Below are 19174 nucleotides of genomic sequence, written 5' to 3' on the forward strand. Positions count from 1 at the left end.
AAAGAAACACTTAAAAAAAAAAAAGTACACACAAATAAAAAGGATTGTTTTTAAAAAGTGAAATTGTCCTCAATCCCACATTAAACAGAGGGATGAGTATAGGAATCTATCACAACCACCAGAACATTCACACAAGCACTCTTCTCTATATTGCCACACTTGAGCCCTTGTGCCAGATCAAAGGTCTCTGTGCTCTCACAAAAAGGCCCATTTGATACCTAATCATAAGTATCAATTTTATATATGAACCTGCACAAACACATTTTAACTAATTGGGTCCACTGTGATTCACTGTATTTCCAGAAAATATTCCAATATTCTTTCTAGAATTTTCATAGTAAAATGTACCAGACTTTTCTGTACCTACCTCTCCTAGCTATCTAAATCTAAGGTCAGTTGTTTCCCCTCCCTGTGGTGATTCTTGAAGGCACAATACTTGCATCAAATTCAATTCTGTGGTTTTCTGCCTTCCTCCCTGTGTTGATACTAAGTAAAATACCCATATGAGTTACTTCCCTTTTGGGCTCCATAAGTAATGCAGTCCACGGTTCCTGTGCTTGGGTTTAATCAGTAAATTATTTCACCAAGATCTTTGCATTTCAAAATTTCATGTTACAAATGTAGTCAGATTCTAAATAACTTTAAGTTTTTATTAAGCAAGTTTCCCAATTCAAAAAAGTAACAAACTACCGACCTGTCACAAATTCAGACTACTTGGGAATGACAAACGCATTTCTTTGCTACTACTTGTCTTATTTGTTAAAAATAGAGCTTCAACAACATATGCCAAGCTCTGGTGACACAAAAATAAATAAGGATCAGTCCCTGCCCTTGAAGAGGTCACAGTCAAGCAATTAAAAAAAAAAAAAAAAAAAAAAAAAAAAAAAAAAGAAGTCTGCATAAAGCACAGCAGGAGCCCATCTAAGGGAACAAGTTTTACTTGTGCAGGTCATGTCCGTGTATCTCATTCCAACTGCAGAGTCAGAACACAGCCGTCGGTGGCCTCATCTCTTAACACGAATGAAAGTGCTATATTTACCTAAAAATCTAAGTCCCTTTCAGATCTCGGAATTATAATTTTGCGACTAAGCTATTTTAACATCTATCTAAAAAAGAAAAGTGGAAGTTAGGGAGTTTAAAAGTCCTACCACCGTGCCCAGCCCACAGTGAGAATTCGATACATATTTGCCGAAGAAAAGATCGTAAAAGCGGTTCTTTGCTGTGCCTTCTCTCATTTCCCTCTTTAATACTTAAATTGTAGAGCATCCGGACCACCTCCGACCTTAATTTCACCCACCAGTTAAAGACATTGAGCGCCATCATTCACCACTAATGTGCCTGTACATTCAAAGCGCCAAGGGGGTTGGGGTGGAAATCTTACGCAGCTCTCACAAGAACTGGCCAACAGTTTGGGAAAATTCGTCCTACGGCATCCCACGTGTAGGTGAACTTGGGTTCTCCGTGTGTTCAGTTTGGAGGACATCGACAACACATACAGATCATGCCCAGCACTGGACGATTTTACCACCATCATCTTCTATCTGCAATTGTTAACAGCACTTTTCCGGTCACCCCCACCGGCCTCAAAGCCAAACCTTTAACGAGGGATGAAAGGCAAGAGAGCTAATCTGATCCTGAGGTTGGAAGACACGAGGCTGAGCAGCAGACGGCGCGGCAGACACGCGGCTGTGCAGGGCCGGGAAGGGCTAACGTGGTACGAGGTGACTCAGGGGCCCGGAGGTCAGATCTGGCGGCCCGGTCCGGGTGCCCCGGAGGCGTGGCGGCCGAGGGCGAGCGCGGCGGGCGCCCCCGTTCCGGCGGGTCCGCCGCAACCAGCGGGCACCTCGATGGGCTGCGCCGGGGTCCGCCACGGGCTTCTTACCCGTAGTAGCGGAAGGCATTAATGATCTTCCAGAAGTGCTCGCGCTCGAGCCGCTCCTCCTCCTCCTCGGTGCTGCGCGCGGCCGCCGCCGCCGCCGAAACCGCCGCGGCTGAGGCCAAACGCCCGGCGGAGAACTGCACTTCCACCTCCTCGCTCCCGCCGCGGCCGCCGCCGCCTCCCCCGCAGCCCTCGGGCAGCTGAGAAGCGGGCGGCGGAGGGCGCCGCCGTCGCTGCATCGCCGCCGCGGCCCTAGGCCTGGCTCGCTTGCGTCTCGCCGCGACTGAGAGCGTGGTGGCGGCTGCTCGGCCTTCCTCTAGACGGCGCCCGCCGCGGACATGCCCCCAGCTCGCGGTGCGCTCCGCCCCCGCCGCCCTCAGGCCTCCATCCGCGCCGGGCTCCGCCAGGTCTTCAGGAGCGCCCGGCACGAGCGCGCATGCGCATGCGAGGGTACGACGGAGGGCCGCGGCCGCCTGCGCTCATTTGCTGCCGGGCCTCGGCGACCGCGCGCTGCCGTAAGGACGGCGCGCCCGATGGGCGGGGCGAAGGGTCAGGTGGGAGGAGCGAAGGAGGGGGCATCCCTGGTGGGGTGGGGCTGGCACCTGCGAGACACGGCGTGGGTTGGGTTTAAGAGCCTGCGAGTGCTGGATTTGGGGACAGGCAGTTGAACTAAGTCTATAGGAAGGGAAAACAGAAAAACTGGTCAGCTTTGATGACTTCATTGGGAATTTTTATTGAAGAAAATCTAGAGGGAAGGTCTTGCGTCCACCCTAATTTAAATCTTAATTTATTTTCTAAATACATTTCCATTTGTAATTACGGGGGGGCGGGGAGGGCGGGGAGAGACTCACCATCGTCTTTTCAGTGTTGAGGAGTTTGCGAAAATCCTAATCCCGCCTTGACTGGTGGTGGTAGCCGATGAAGAACATGTTGGACCTAAACTCAGTCCAGTACCCGCGCTTTGGAAGACCCCCAAAGTGCCCATGAGCCATAATGCCTCAGCGCTGGTGCCGGTAGCCTCCAACCGTGGTCCTTAACAATGCCAGCCTTAACTTCTTTCTCTTTTTCGTCTCTATACGTTTTTTGCCTCATCGCTTCTGAGCTCATAGTTAAAACAGGTGCCCCCACATTCACACTTAATACTATTCTTAGAAAATAACTGATTTTATTCAATTTTATCTGTCACTCAGCATGTCAGTCTTACAAAAAAGTGCTAAATGGGAAAGAGTGCTTTTTTCAGAAGAGTTAAATATGCCCAGAGACCACAAATACAGTAAAAACATATAATGATATTGAAAAGGAAGTGGCTTCATATTTTCAGAATTTAATAATTTAAAAGCAATGCTTTACAAAGTCCTGTGGTGGGGCGCCCGGGTGGCTCAGTCGGTTAAGCGTCCAGCTTCGGCTCGGGTCACGATCCCACCCTTCGTGGGTTCGAGCCCCACGTCGGGCTCTGTGCCGACAGCTCAGAGCTTGGGGCCTGCTTCTGATTCTATGTCTCCCTCTCTCTCTGTCCCTCTCCTGCTTGCTCTTCTCTCTCAAAAATAGTAAAACATTAAAAAAAATTAAAAAAAAATAAAAAGTCCTGTGGTTAGTCGATGTTAATGTTACATTTTTATACAAGATTTTTATAAAAGGTTAAAGTATTTATTGAATAGTAATGCAGTAATATACGCTCCAAAATTCAAAAGGAAAATACAAAGAGTTACAAATGTGAAGCTTCTTTACCTTTCTAGCCAGTCTTATCCCCTACCCAGACACAATATATCAATTCCTTGCCCATTCTTCCACTTCTATCCAGTGCATATTTTTCTTAGAAACTGGTATTTGGAAGTTATATATATATTCTCATATTATTAACTGTTAACCAATACTGTTTTCATATATAATTGCACATACAAATATGCAAATTACCTATGTAGTAATTTTGATGCACTGATACAGGTCTCAATGACCTAATTGATATCGGCCAGAATGCCATGGATAATGATAATCAGCAACATACTTTTCATCATCCTGGGAAGGATAATAAACATTTTCAAATTAATCTATGTAGAGGTTTGCTTGGTTCTGTCTCATTATTCGGTGAGAATCTTAGGGTCTATGTCATTAAGGCGCTCCACCTTAATCTCACTTGTGATTTCACAGATAAGGAAACTCGATATTAAATAATCCATGGGGCACAGTACCTTACTGGCACTACACCCACCCACCCACCCAACTCTTGTGCCTGCATTTTATCAGTATTTGGTTATGACCCTGACTGTACTTTTAGAATATTATGCTAACATTTAACATTTTTCAATTTTTTTTTCACATCACCTCATTTGTTCACGACTCTGTGAAGGAGGTGTTATTATTGTCCTCCTTCAACAAAAGAAGAAAGACTCAGAGAATTTAATTGTCTTGCCAAGGAGTACATAAATAGCAGAACTGACATTCATCTATTCATTCAGTCTTCTCAACAAATGTGTTGATTGCCTCCTATGTTTCCTGCACTGAGCTAAAGGCAGCTAGAAGCTGGGCTTTTTAGTCTCACTTTGCCGGTTGGTAACTGTGACTGTTTGAAAAGTTACTTGAGACCTTGATTACATTATTTCTAAAATGAGCATAGTACCCTTCTTACAGGGTCATCTGAGGAATAAATGAGATAAAGAATGAGAAATGCCTGGTATTTCTGCTCTGTAAATGTTAATTTCCTCTCTTCCTTTCAGATGTATCTAGGATACATTTTTGGCCTTGTTTCAAAGCACTTTTAGGACTTCCTTGACCTAACTTCTTTACAACGAGTACCTCCTATAGAAATCTTCGCAAACCATGGGGCCATTTGGGCAGAAATATTTTCATCAGATCATTCTTTCTTCGGTTATTCTGAAAAACTGTTAGTTAAGCAGTTAAAGCTCACACACTCATATGTTCATACATTGCTAATGGGAATGGGAAATAGAAAAGCCACTGTGGGAAAGAGTATAGCACTTTCTTACAAAACTGAACCTGTGCATACTATACAATCCAGTCATTGCACTCTTGGACATTTATCCCAGAGAAATGAAAAAATGTGTTCACACAAAAACCTAATTTACACGAAAGCTCATGGTAGAAGCCAAAATTTAGTAACAACCCAAATGAGTGTTAGTAGATGAATGGTTAAACAAAGTGAAGCACATCCATACCATGAGATCCTTACTCAGCAATGAGAAAAGGAATCATCTATTTATACACTCGGTAACTTAGATGAGGGGCGCCTGGCTGGCTCAGTCACTGGAGCATGCAACTCTTGATCTTGGGGTTGTGAGTTCGAGCCCCACAATGGATGTAGAGATTATTTTAAAAACAAATAACTTAGAAATATAACTTAGGTGAATCTCAAAAGAATTATGGTGAGTGAGAAGAAAATCACAAAGGGTTACACATACTGTATGATTCCATTTATATATTTTGTCTTCAAATGACAAAACTATAGAGCTAGAAAACAGATTCGTGGCTGCCAGAGGTCGGAGGTGGTAGGAGTAAAAGGGGTGTCTGTTGTGATAAAAGGGAGTACAAAAGAATCTTGTGATAGAACTGTTCGTATCTTGACTGTGGTAGAGGTCACACAAATCTATGCTTTGGTAAAATTGCATAGAAATTAATATATATGCCATATATACATAAATGGATACATACCAAACTGGTGAAATTGAATAAGGTCAATTGGTTGTATCAATGTCAACTTCCAGACTGTGATATTGTGCTATGGTAATGCAAGATAACGCCATTGGGTCAATAGTATATGAAATCTTTCTGAATTATTTCTTGCAACTGCATACGAATCTACAATAATCTCAAAACAAAAGGTCTTCAGAATCACACGTAAACCTGTGACTTCTACTTAATTCTAGATACATTTTTACATATAAGCCCAGAAGAAGCTTCTAAGTAAATTAAATAAGTTTCTCATTTTAAAAACTTGAATTATGGACATTTTCAAAGTAAAATAAAAGTAGAGGCAATAACATAAACAATCTACTATATTATTACAATCCTTCACCCAATAATGTCACCTATTCTCAAAAGTTTGTAACCTTGTTTTACCTAACCTCCTCTTGCTGTTTTACAAGGGTGTTCCCAGACATTATATTGTTTTTCCCCCATGCAAACTTCAGTATGCATGTCTGAGAGGAACTTTGAAAAGATAACCATCATGTCATTATTGTGTCTATCGACAAAAATTAACAATCAATCTTATTAACTTCTAATACCCAGTTCTTATTCAAATTTCCCTAATCGCCTCAAAGATGTTTTTTTGTGGTTAGTTGTTACAACTCAGAACATCATGACTCTTGTATCTCTTCTATTCCTCAAGACCCTGCTTCTTTCCCTCTTCCTTTCTTGTTATCACGGCATTTTTTTGCTCTGTTTTGTTCTGTTTTTGTTTTTGTTTTTTTAGAAAGCTGGATCGTTGGACCTGCAGAATATCCCATATTCTGGATTTAGTCTGATTGTTTTCTCATGGCATCATTTCTTGCTTCTTTTACTCAATACTATGTTTCAAAGTTTTATCCACATTGTGTGTACAGCTATAGTTTGTTCGTTTTCACACCATAAGGTATTCCTTGGGTGAACATAGCACAATTGATTTTTTATTAGAAGACATCTTACTTTTTTTCGCGTACACCCCAGCTCCTTTATCCATTTTTTTCTTCAGAGCACTTAGCACTACCTGACATTGCAGTCCTGTAATGGTTAATTTTATGTGTCAACTTGACTGAGTTGAGAGATGCCCAGATAGCTGTTAAAACACAATTTCTGGGTGTGTCTGTCAGCATGTCTCCAAAAAGAGATTACCAGATGAGTCAGTAGACTGAGTAAAGAGCATTCTCATCAGTGCAGGTGGGCACCATCCAATCCTCTGGGGGCCTGAGTAGAACAAAAAAAGCAGAGGAAGGGTGAATTTGTTTGGGCTGAAACAATCAGCTTCCTCTGCTCTTGGACAGCAGAGCTTTGGGTTCTCAAGCTTTCAGATTCAGACGTGGACTTACACCTTCAGCCCCCTATTCTCAGGCCTCAGACTCAAGTTGCCTAATTTCAATTTTCTTCTCAATAGTGACATAAGGGGCTTTCCTTCATCACTAAGATTCACTTGGAAACCACTCAACCCAAGTCAGATTTCTCAGCTGCAGACAACAGAATCCATTCTAGCTACTTTAAGCAGAAAATAATTTATTGAAATGCTGGCACACAAAATTTTTAGGAAGCCCTGGGAATTGAGCTTGATCTGCTACACGGAAATAATGTGGCTCAATGCCTGTTTTTCCAAAGGAGAGTGTTTTATTGGACACCAATTCCACCCCTGCCCACCATTCATCACTTATAATGTTAAGGACCAGATAATAAAACCTGGGCTATAACTACCCTGAAAACACCAAATGCTTCTGCCATAAGATCACGGTTTCCCATATGTGGCCATCATTTTATCACGCTCGCTTCTGCCTTCCAAGTGAGAACCTTAGTTACAAAGAAGTGTGAGGAATGTGTGTTTTCGCTTTCTAACCTCTAAAGTAGAGGAAGGCATTCAGGAAAGTGGAAGCAGGGGATATTCAGAGAGCTAATCTATGTCACTGCCAGGATGACTATTTGTGTGTCACTAATGAGCACTGTCGTCAACACTGGTTGACTGGGTCCAGGTGACAAGGAACAGAACAGTACAGAGCAACAACACCGGATCTGGCTTAGGAGGTCTAGGCTAGGATGTTGACATTGATACAAGTAGGCATATGACCTTAGGGAAGTCAACTAATCTCCCTGGACTATGTTCTCATCTATAAAATGAAACCGCTGGACAACGGTTCTTAAAAGATCTTTGTAGCTCTAACATTCTATGATTAAAAAATCATTTTAGAGGCAAAATCCTTCGATTTCAAGCAGTCTTCTTGAAAAAAAACTGCTGTTGGTCAGTGAGTTTTATATCTGTGGTTTTCTATGTTTAGTTTTTTGTTTTTTGTTTTTTTTCCCCTGCTCTCAGTTTGCCTATTATTTTTTTAAATACCTTGGTATCCAGGGATGCCCGGGTGGCTCAGTCGATTTAGTGTCCAACGCTTGATTTTGGCTCAGGTCATGATCTTGAGGTTTGTGAGATCGAGCCTTGCTTCAGCTTCCAGGCTGACAGCAAGGAGCCTGCTTAGGATTCTCTCTCTCCCTCTTTCTCTGCCTCTCCTCCGCCTGCTCTCTCTCTCTCTGAAAAATACATAAATAAACTTTATAAATACATACATACATACACACACACATATGTATGTACCTTGGTATCCAGGATGAGATTCCTGCATACCATTTCCAAAGCTGATCTCTCACTCAGGTATAGACTGGATAAACACGATGAATTGAAAGAAGGAAACTCCACGTTTTATTGTCTGAACAAGAAGTCCAAACCTGTTTTCTTGCTTTGGGTAGAATGGTTAACAAAAGCATCCCTTGGTTTTCTTAGTGTGCCAACGAAGTTACTCCCTCATTATTCTCAAGTTGGTTTCATAATGATAAAATGTTAGAAATCTGCGGGCCTGCTCATCTACAGATTATACTTATACAATGAGAACACATCTCATTGGAAGTTCACATTTACATATTATGTTGCTTTGCCTTTTAATTGGCTGCTTTACCCACTTTGAAGTAAAACTTCTTTGAGGGTGGGAGGCGTATTCGTTTTGTTCGTGCCCATATCCCCAACATCCAGCCCTGTGTCTCGCACGTACAGATTTTCTAAAACCATTTTGTGAAATAAATAAGTGAATCCATAAGTGCCAGGCACTGTACAAAACACTGTAGATATATAATTGCATATAATTTAATACAATAGTATTGTCATCCCCCCTTTTTTTTAACAGATAAGAACACTAAGAAGACTTTCAGTGACCCTGTCAAAGTCATACAGCTATTAAATGGGAAAGCCCTGAAGTGGAAGCAAGTCTACAAAACCCAGAAAAAAACTATTAACCACTGAATCTACTGCCTATTGAAGTTGGTCTTGTTTACCCTTAAATAAGATTCATGAAGTCCTTTTACTTTGGGAAACCTTATTAACTTGCAAATAACTGTTATTCACAGAGACTTAACATTCCAGGTGGACAAGAAGGGCTAGAGATTTTGCTAACCAAAACTGAGAGAATAGATTGCTCAAATAATAGGTCTGCAGAGACAAACTACTTCTTAGGCTTTATGTGAAATATCTTGATTTTCTGTCAACACAGACCCCAACTGCTATTGACCTAAGGATCTCACAGAAAAGGGAAAAGGCCACTTGGGACTTCCTTGGCTCACTAACAGAGTTCCTATATGATCATCATCATCGTTCTAGGATTTATGATTTTATTCTTGGAATTCCTCTACTAATTCTGCTCTTTATGAGTCTAGTGTTTGTCTTAGAACTAGCTTGTTTTGCCTTTGTATTCTTTGTTGGCAGTAGCTGGATCTAGATGAAGGAGACCATCATTTGGTCTTAAGATAACAAGCATGCTCTCCCCTATAAAAATAGAGATATGACTCCTAGAAATGGTTTCCGTGTACTTTTTGTGACTCTTTATATTCTTTTTTCTTTTAATTTTTTTTAATGTTTATTTATTTTTGAGAGACAGAGAGAGACAGAGCATGAGTGGGGCAGGGGCAGAGAGACAGGGAGACACAGAGTCTGAAGCAGGCTCCAGGCTCTGAGCTGTCAGCACAGAGCCCGATGCGGGGCTCAAACTCACGAACGGTGAGATCATGACCCGAGCCGAAGTCGGCCGCTTAACCGACGGAGCCACCCAGGTGCCCCAATTCTTTATAGTCTTAATCACAGTGGGAGACAATAGCCACTTGCAATCTTTGTATGCACATTGTTTTAATGTTCTCAATAGTTATTCTCCAATCTGGGATGAAAACTCTATTACTATTACTAATTTTTTAAAATAAAAAGTGAAATAAAATGGATTTTTGTGTAAATTATAAGTGGAAGTTGGTTTACAAAATATATCATAGATTATCTACTGCTAGGAATCACTGTTTCTTTACAGGAACACTAAAATAGTCCTTACAAAGTTACCTTCACATCCTATAAGTTCTAAATCTTTTTTTGTTGTTGTCATTGTTGAACATTTCAGATTAAAGAGATACTTTGAACTGACATTATTCCAAGACTTCCCATTCTGAAATCCAGGGCAAGTTACCCTATAAGCATGCTTTTCCATGATTGGGGTACCAGGCAAGCAAATGTACCCCCCGCAAAAAAAAAATTGGAAGGAATTATATAACTATTACCTCTTAAAAAAAAATCCGAGGGGGCAAAAAGCATCTAAGCAGTAATCATAGGAAAAAAATCAGAATTTGTTTGGGCTTCCTTACTTTACAGATTCCTTTTTTGCTGTTGGTTGACATCACCCACAGTGACGAGGATAGGCATACCACCAGATTTTCAGGGCAAAAGGTCTATATGGTCATCTGAAAGCACTGAAAGAACCATGGATTTGTGCTTTGTCTGGGGATCTCACACAGGGAAAAAAGACGCTTTCTGCAGAGCTTGTCCATCTTCCACCATTTGTCCTTTAACTTAAAGAAGACATCATATTGGCTATTCTATTTGAATGATCAGAATCACCATTACACCCCACCATGACTCCTGTCTTTCCCTTTAAAAGTCCCATCAGGGCACCTGGGTGGCTCAGTCAGTTGAGTGACCAACTTCAGCTCACGTCATGATCTCCAGTTCGTGAATTCGAGCCCTGTGTCGGGCTCTGTGCTGACAGCTCAGAGCCTGGAGCCTGCATAGGATTCTGTGTCTTCCTCTCTCTCTGTCCCTCCCCCATTTGCACTCTGTCTCTCTCTCTCTCTGTCTCTCAAAAATAAACATTAGAAAAAAAGTCTCTCAAAAATAAATAAAAGTTAAACATTAAAAAAAAAAAAAAAGTCCTATCAGTTTTTGAGAGATCTCCGCATTGTCAAACCTTGAATTGAATGAGCTGTATCCATGGTCTCATCAACATCTCCTGGGCATTTCTAAGAAATGCAGTATCTCACCTACTGAACCTGAATCTGAATCTGCATTTAAAGGAGGTCCCCAGGTGATTCATAGGCACATTAAAATTTGAAAAGCACTACTTTAGAAGCAACACAGAACACACATCCATGAATCCTTTCACTGATTGAAAGCTCACATGTATCATTCTGAGAGCCTATGTCAAAAAGAACAGAACAGCCAACTGACACAAGCTTCAGTAATAAGGACATTTACTATCTTAAGCAACATGAAGCCCCAAGGTAGGCAGCTTCAGGTTGAGTCATCCATATCACCCACCCAGGCCCCCCAGCCTTCGGCTCTGCTATTTTCAGTGTGTTAGTGTAGTCCCTCAAAATTGCAGATGGTTGCTACAGTCCAAGCATCACATCCAGATCCAACAAATCTAGCAAAGAAGAAAGTCCACTTCCTCCCATATGTGTTCCTTTTATTCAGTAGGTACACCTTTCCCGGAAGCCTCTCAGCCAACTTCCCCTTTCTGCAACACGGGGCCCACATCTAAGATAATGGAAGGCAGAGTATATATGATTACCTTGATAGTCTTAGATTCATTAATATCCTCTTCATAATCCTGAAACACATACCTGATCCAAAAACCAGGCCTCTTATCTCTTGTCAAGAAGAAAAGTGAAGAAGGGTGGGGTAGATATGAGGGGGGAGGGTGAGCTTGCAGGGACGGTAACTGATAATAACTTTACCTTCATGTGTAAACAGAAAAAAAGAATAAAGTAGGGATGACAGAAATCTCTTTAAGGAATGAATCCCCTCTGATTTAATATATACCCAGGCTGTAAGCATAACTGTGTGCATCTAATTAATGTTTGGCTTCAGTTTATTGCACTCTATGCTCCATGCCAGATGAAGCCCTGATATGTGTTTTACTGGCTAGTAAACAGGCTTACATAAAAATTATTTGGGGCAGAGCTTGGCCTAGGTAAAAGATCTGATTTCAGACTTCTTTCCTGTGTATCAGATACAGGAGAGATTTCATACGATTGCTTTTCAAGAAATAATTTTCTTTTTCGGAAGCAAATGGATAACGTTCCTCTTCTGATTCAAATCCCTTACTGGTGTTTTGCTGCTCTTCGATAAAGTCTAAGTTACACAGCATAACATTACACCCTTCCCAGTGGGCAGTAGGCCACCTTTCCTGTCATGTCCCAGCTGGGACCTCCCATCCCTCACCTTATCACTCCCAAAAGGCACTCCTGCTTTTACAACTTCAGAGTTCTCCTTCCTCTGTGTCTGTCTTTCTCACACTGCTTTGTAAGTAGTTGTTAAAAAATATTTGGTTCCCCAGCAGGTTGTGAGCTCATTTAAGGCCCAGACTGTTCCTGTTCGTAGCACCGTGTAGGTAATCCATAAGCACTCCATGAGCAGATACAGAGCAAAGGTTGGCAAACTTCTACAGAGAACCAGATAGTAAATATTTTTGACTTTGCAGGCCATGGGGTCTATCACAACTACTCAGCTCTGCTGTTATAGCATGCACACAACCACACAGTACCTAAGGGGATGGGTGTTGCTGTGTTCTAATAAAACTTTATTAAAAGAAAAAAAACAGGTGACTAGCTGGATTTAGCAAGTGGAACATAATTTGCTGACCCTGTTATAGATGAATAAATGTTAATAAACATTTGTGTTGCCATAATGACTTTTTTTCCTTTTTTTCCATACCATTTGAAGGCCCTTGGTGGCCTCAAACATTATCTCTCTGTCCTTCTTTAGTGCTGTATCTACTAGATGACAGTTTCCAAGCGTCTGGACCTGTTGGCCTTTTCCCTGGTCCCATTATAAAGAGCAGAAATAGGTGAGACAGAATACAACCAAGAGCCGTAAGTAGGATATTTCTCAGACACCAGGCATCTGAGAGGTGACCCTACATTTTATAGATTTAGCCACCCAGGAACCCCTGGGGTGTGAGGTGGGGGGGATTGAATCAAGCTTTTAGTATCAGTTAGCTGAAATTCTGGATTTAAAGTGTAAAAGTGAGGGTGCCTGGGTGGCTCAGTCAGTTAAGCAGCTGACTCTTGGTTTTGGCTCAGGTCATGATCTCACAGTTCATGAGTTCGAGCCCTGTGTCAGGCTCTGCACTGGCAGTGCGGGAGACTGCTTGGGATTCTTTTTCTCCCTTTTTCTGCCCCTCCCCCACTCGTGCAGTCTCTGTGTCTCTCAAAATAAATAAATAAAATTTAAAATAAAATGTAAAACATGAAGCTGGAATCGCGACAGGTGCCAGAATTTCACTATCTTCCTAAAATCTCTAGGAAAATCGGGTTTTTGGTGGGAGGTAATGTTCCTTACCCACTCTTGATGTTTCTTTCCACGAAAAGGGAATTTACTCAAGCATTACCATCTTGACATTCTCTACTCCACTCACTCCGCCTGGGGGGAGGTGAGATGTCTTATCTGATTGATACATTTGGGAAGAATACACTGGGCATGCTTGACTCATCTCTCGACCTTATTTTCTCCCCCCTTCTTGGAAGTAAGTGTGCTTGCGGTGAGCACAATTTCTTGTCTGTTGCTCATACTAAAAAGTCCTTCCCAGCTGGGAAACTTGTCCTGGTCCAATGCTGCCTATGACAACATGAGTACGTCTAATTCCAGATGGAGTTAGAAGACCTCACATTCAGACACATTCTCAAATGTAGGCTTCCTCGGTAACAGAGGGGATATTTTGTCCACCATCTGCTTCTCCTTTGTCTTATTGTTCAATTTGTTCTGAACCCAGGTGGGAAAGAGGACAGCGTGTTAACTGTATGTTCTTATTTTCGCTATTTGTGATACTCTGCCACCAGAGCCTCACTGACTGGGGATAGACTGCCCTCCCCGCACCCCCCGACCCAGACTAGCTAATTCCTGAGATAGCAAATAACTCCCCAGAACCTCTCCTATGTAAACTGACCAATCCAGAACCTACGTCCCCCCAACCACCTCCTTTACCAAATTCTCACACACTATGCCAATATTCCCCTGTTCTAATCAATCCAGGCTCAGGAACCAGACAATCTGGGACAGCCCCTACACCCTAGAGCCTCCTGAAATTATTCAAACTGGCCCATCCTAAACCTGCTCACTCTGCCTTGCCTGGCCTTTCCTGTGGAAACCATAATAAAGACTTTCCCCTTGTTCCTTCTATCTGCGGAACAGCCCTGTGCTTCCCCACGTGGTCCTGCGGGCTGTGGTGTGCCCTCTCCTCTTGCGGACTGTGAGTAAAGAACTATCTTTTCAATGGCAGTCATCTCCTGATTTATTGGCTTCACCATACCTGAATAAAAATAACACCTACATTGGGGCACCTGGGTGGCTCAGTAGGTTAAGCATCCGACTTCAGCTCAGGTCATGATCTCATAGCTTGTGGGTTCAAGCCCTGTGTCGGCTCTGTGCTGACAGCTCAGAACCTGGAGCCTGCTTCGGATTCTGTGTCTCCCTCTCTCTCTGCCCCTCCCTCCCCATACTCTGCCTCTCATTCTCTCTCTCAAGTAAATAAAACATTAAAAAAAAATTTTTTTAATAAATTCTACATTCTAAACAGGTAGTTGTCATTGGGCCCCTCCAAAGGCCTGAACTGAACAGATAGCTTCAGAAGGTGATGCAAAGTGCGACTTTATACCACTGTCACTGATCTCATTTCCCCTTCTTTCCTCCCATACTTGTTTTTAATCAGGAAGGTGGGAACAGAATTATCCAACAGAGCAGGGCTCTGATTAGCAACAATTTGCCCACTTTTTCATTTACTCTTGAGATTCTGACCACTGATTGACTTCTTAAAGAAAAGTAACCTAACCAAGATTTTATGAGTCAATCTGCATCTTACATGTGAAAAACTCTTAAGTGTCGTGGACACAAGAGGAATGTAATTAATGGTCCAAGCTTTCAAGAAGCGTATGGTACAGCAGGGAAGCAAATATTGAACAATTGAGGTGATCTAGTGTTAACGCAGTACAGATGAGTTAAGGTGTAATGGGAATTAAGGAAAGGGAAGAATAGTTCAAAAGTAGTATGAGAGCTACATCTCGAAGGATAAATTTAACTTGAAGAGGTAAAGAGGATGGAATACTCTTTGCAAACTAATTCAAGAAGGTTTAAGCCAAAGGGAAAAAAGGGTTTATTATTTCTTATTACTGAAAAGATCAGGCATAGGTAGATCTAGAAGCTCAAATTATATCCTCAGGAATCTATCATTTGTTGTTTCTTGGCTTTGCCAAGCACTACTCCTTTTTAAAGTTTCCGACAAAAGATATGGGCAGGGGTCTCCATGGACAGCTTGGGTCATGTGTTCTATACTGAATCAACTGCTATGACCAAGGGATTGTAGTTTTCTGATCAGTCGGTGTCACATGTCCACCCCAGAGCTGGTTGTGGAGTCAGCTACATCCAAAACTGTGGACTTGATGGGTTTGATGGTTCCCAAAGGAAATTCTGGGTGATGTTCCCAAAAAGGAAGATCACTTCTGGATGGGAATGTATAAAAATCGTTGGTGTGGCAGGGGAATAACAGCATGAGCAAGGTGGAGAGGAAGACAAAGACCAGTCTTACTATAATAACCCATATAAAGAAACAGAGGGAAATAAATTTCAATAATTCAGGCAGTATAAAATTATTAGAAACTTTCAAAGTCCGACAGAAGAGTTTGGACGAGTCACTTAGCAACGGAGATTCATTTTAGGTTCTGAAGCAATAGAGTGATGTGATGAAAGGAGTATTATAGAAGGATTAATCAATCTGGCAAGAGCCAGGGGATAAAATGCCGTCAAGAAGACCAGATGAGATTGTTCGAATAATCCTGAAATGATGTGATAAAGAGTTATGCTAGACGGTCATAGTGAAGGAAAGAGATGAAGGTAAATCCAGATCATAATTTCAAAGGAAAAAAAGGTGGGGTTGAATATAGGGGATGAATAAAGAGAAGAGTCAAAAGGGAGGACAATGTTTGTAGCTAGTGTTATAAAAACATCACTAATAGAAATTTATAAGGAGAGTGGATTTCTCCTTCTCCCAGTGTCCCTGCCACACAAGCCTGCTCTCATATCCTGTGATTTCTATCAGCAGGCTAGATAAAAACTGCTAGAGATTCTAAGTTCTGGAAGATCATGGTGCCCCACCTCCACTATCACATGCAATTCCACGTAGAAACAATAAATGATAAAATAAGCACAAGTTCAGGGGCGCCTGGGTGGCTCAGTCAGTTGAGCGTCTGACTTTGGCTCAGGTCATGATCACAAGGTTTGTGAGTTCAAGCCTCCCATATGGGTCTCTGCTGTCAGTGCAGGGTCCACTTCGGATCCTCCGTCCCCCTGTCTTTCTGCCCCTGTCCTGCTCGCCCTCTCTCTCTCTCTCAAAAATGAATATCAAAATAATAATAATAATAATAATAATAAAAGCACAGGAAATCCAACAGCATGATTTGTCACATGATGCTGCTGTGATGTTTGTTTACAATCACAAATATCATTTTACGATTTTTCCTCATTAGAACTTGACTTGCTGAGGCCCCAATTCATGTTTAGTTTATATAAGCCAGCACTGCTTCTTAGTGTCCTTACTCTTCGCCTCAGGTTGAAAACACACATTCTTAGGGGCGCCTGGCTGGCTCAGTCGGTTAAGCGTCCGACTCTCGATTTTGGCTCAGGTTGTGATCTCATGGTTGTGGGATCGAGCCCCACATCAGGCTCTGGGCTGAGTGTGGAGCCTGCCTGGGATTCTCTCTCTCCCGCTCACTCTCTGCTCCTCCCCCTCTTGCATGCGTGCGCACGCTCTGTCTCTCTCTGAAGAGATAAATGAAAATAAACATTGAAAAAAAAAAAAAAAAGAAAACGCATATTCTTAGACTACACGTTCTTTGGATTTTTTTTCAAAGGCAACTTTTATAGTGGTGCTCTAATACAGTTGAAATTCCTCTTTTTCCCCAAAGGAAATGAAAACAGGATATTGAAGAGATATCTACACTCTTATGTTCATTGTAGCAAGAAAGATAAGAAAACAACCTAAATGTGCTTCAATGGATGAATGGATAAAATTTTATATATATATATATATATATATATATATATATATATACACACACACACACACACACACACATATGTATATTTGTATTTATATATAAAATAATATATATAATTGTATTTATATATAAAATAATAATATATATATATAAAGTCCTGTAAATACACATGAATATATATGTGAATTCTGAAATTCTTATTTATAATTTCTGACCATGTTATTTTATTTTATCTTACTTATTTTGAGAGAGTGAGTGAGTGTGAGTGAGGGATGGGCAGAGAGAGAGGGAGACAGAGAATCCCAAGCAGGCTCCGTGCTGTCAGTGCAGAACCCGTCGTGGGGCTCGATCTCAGGAACCACGAGATCATGACCTGAGCTGAAACCAAGACTCCCACACTCAACCGACTGAGCCACCCAGGTGCCCCAATAATTTCCACCTGTTCAAAAATAAAAGCGTATCTATCTCATCTTAGGCTATTTGATAGAGGCAGCAATTATACATAGACACGAGGAAAAGAAGAGGGAGGTGGAAAGATGAAACGTGCCTCAGGTAGAGTCCTCTCACGGACAGGGAGCCGACTGACAGCAGCACTCAGGCGATGGGAGCCATCTTTCCTCTCCAGGTTCCTTTTCCTGCTCACTAGATCAGAGGCTGGATTCTCCTTCATGGAGGGAAACTGGAGAGATTCAGTGATTCGGTTAACGGAATACAGAGAATGTGAGAATTCCCACAGGAGCGAAGTCTAAAATGGAAAAAGAAAGCCGAGTACAAGTTCACCACTTCAAAACAGTATACTGGGTACGGGACTAACGGGGCCATACAATCGGAGTTATACTTGAATGCCTCATCACTGACCTTCTGCTACTGCAAATTTTAGATTTTTTTCCTTATGCCTTTAAATAACAGCTACTATTTAATGAGCACATATCCTGTGCCAGAATACTGCGCTAAATATGAAGCACTTGCATGGGTTAAAAATTTAATATTCACAGCAATGTTATAAAGTAAGTTTAACATTATCTCTCTGTTCCACAGACAAGGAGATCAAGCCTCAAGATAGACGATAATAATTTGCTGGAGGTCACACAGCTAGATGTGGTTCTGCTCTACATCATGGACACCAAAGCTCTGGTTTTCATTACCACATTATGCTCTTTTCCAAATAAACAGAGAAACTCTTCAATTCCTTTTAGCCAGGTGACAATGTTCCAACCGGAAGACCAGGAATTTTATTGAAGAAGAAGGAGCAGATGGAAACTGGGAGGCATTCTCTGCCACATTCAATCAAACAGCACAGCCAGTCTTTCCTAGTACTGGAGCAAACCACTGTTTCTTCAGCTGAGCACCAGATGAAGTGACTGGCTTGCATTTAGGGACTGCATATTCTTTTTTTCTTTAAAAAAATTTTTTTTTAAGTTCATTTATTTTGAGAGAGAGAGAGTAGACCATGCAAGCAGAGAAGAGGTAGAGAGAGGGAGAGAGAAAATCCCAAGCAGGCTCTGCACCCTCAGCACAGAGCCGAACGCCAGGCTCCAACTCATGAACTGTGAGATCATGACTTGAACCGGAATCAAGAGTCAGATGCTTAACTAACTGAGCCACCCAGACGCCCCTAGGGATTGCATTTTCTAAAGAGTCAAATGACATTTAGCCCTGTGGGATGCTCCAACCATATGTGTCTTTGGAGGGCTTGCGAGAGCTCTTATAGATTCACATCTCATCCCATGGTACCAGCCTGATGTGCATTGATATCACCTCCATCCCAATTTCTCCTTCATTAAGCCTATATAGGTGATTGGAATTTGATGCAATGGCACTTCCCGCCCCCCCCCCATCCTTTTAGTCTATCTTTTGAAATAATTTTAGACTCCAGAAAGGTTTCAGGAGTAGTAGAGACATTTCAAATACTTTTCACTCAGCTTTCTCTAATTTCTACATCTTGCAAAATGGTCAAAACTAAGAAGCTGACATGACCGCATTAACGACAAAATTTATTTGCACTCCACCAGCTTTTCTACTAATGTCTTTTTATCGTTCCAGAAACCAATCCAGGATCTGGCATTGCATTTAGTCATCGGGTCTCCTTTGTCTTCACCAGTGTGTGACAGCTCCTTAGTCTTTTTCTGTCATAACCTTGACGCTGTGGAAGAATACTAACCATTTGTTTCATAGAATGTCCCTGAGCCGGGTTTATCTAGTGTTTTCTCACAATTAGAGTGGGGCTCTGTATCTCTGGCAAGAATACCACAGAAGTGA

At 41.8% G+C, this 19174-nt stretch overlaps 1 protein-coding gene across 6 annotated transcripts in view; it reads right to left on the reverse strand.

Annotated features, from left to right (window-relative positions):
* CARNMT1 (carnosine N-methyltransferase 1) overlaps positions 1–2336 on the reverse strand; it is a 43820-nt gene extending 41484 nt beyond the window's left edge. For 2 of the 6 annotated variants that reach the window (XM_042912612.1, XM_042912610.1), the window contains exon 1: positions 1382–1588. Coding sequence is in view for 2 of the 6 variants with exons in the window: in XM_042912607.1 (XP_042768541.1) it covers positions 1883–2118 (236 nt within the window). In the remaining 4 variants the exon portion in view is untranslated. The other 4 variants (XM_042912607.1, XM_042912609.1, XM_042912613.1 and 1 more) reach the window with 4 other exon arrangements.
* Positions 2337–19174: the final 16838 nt, after the last annotated feature.

Source organism: Panthera leo, chromosome D4 (genome assembly GCF_018350215.1).
Source record: "Panthera leo isolate Ple1 chromosome D4, P.leo_Ple1_pat1.1, whole genome shotgun sequence".
Lineage (NCBI taxonomy): Eukaryota > Metazoa > Chordata > Mammalia > Carnivora > Felidae > Panthera > Panthera leo.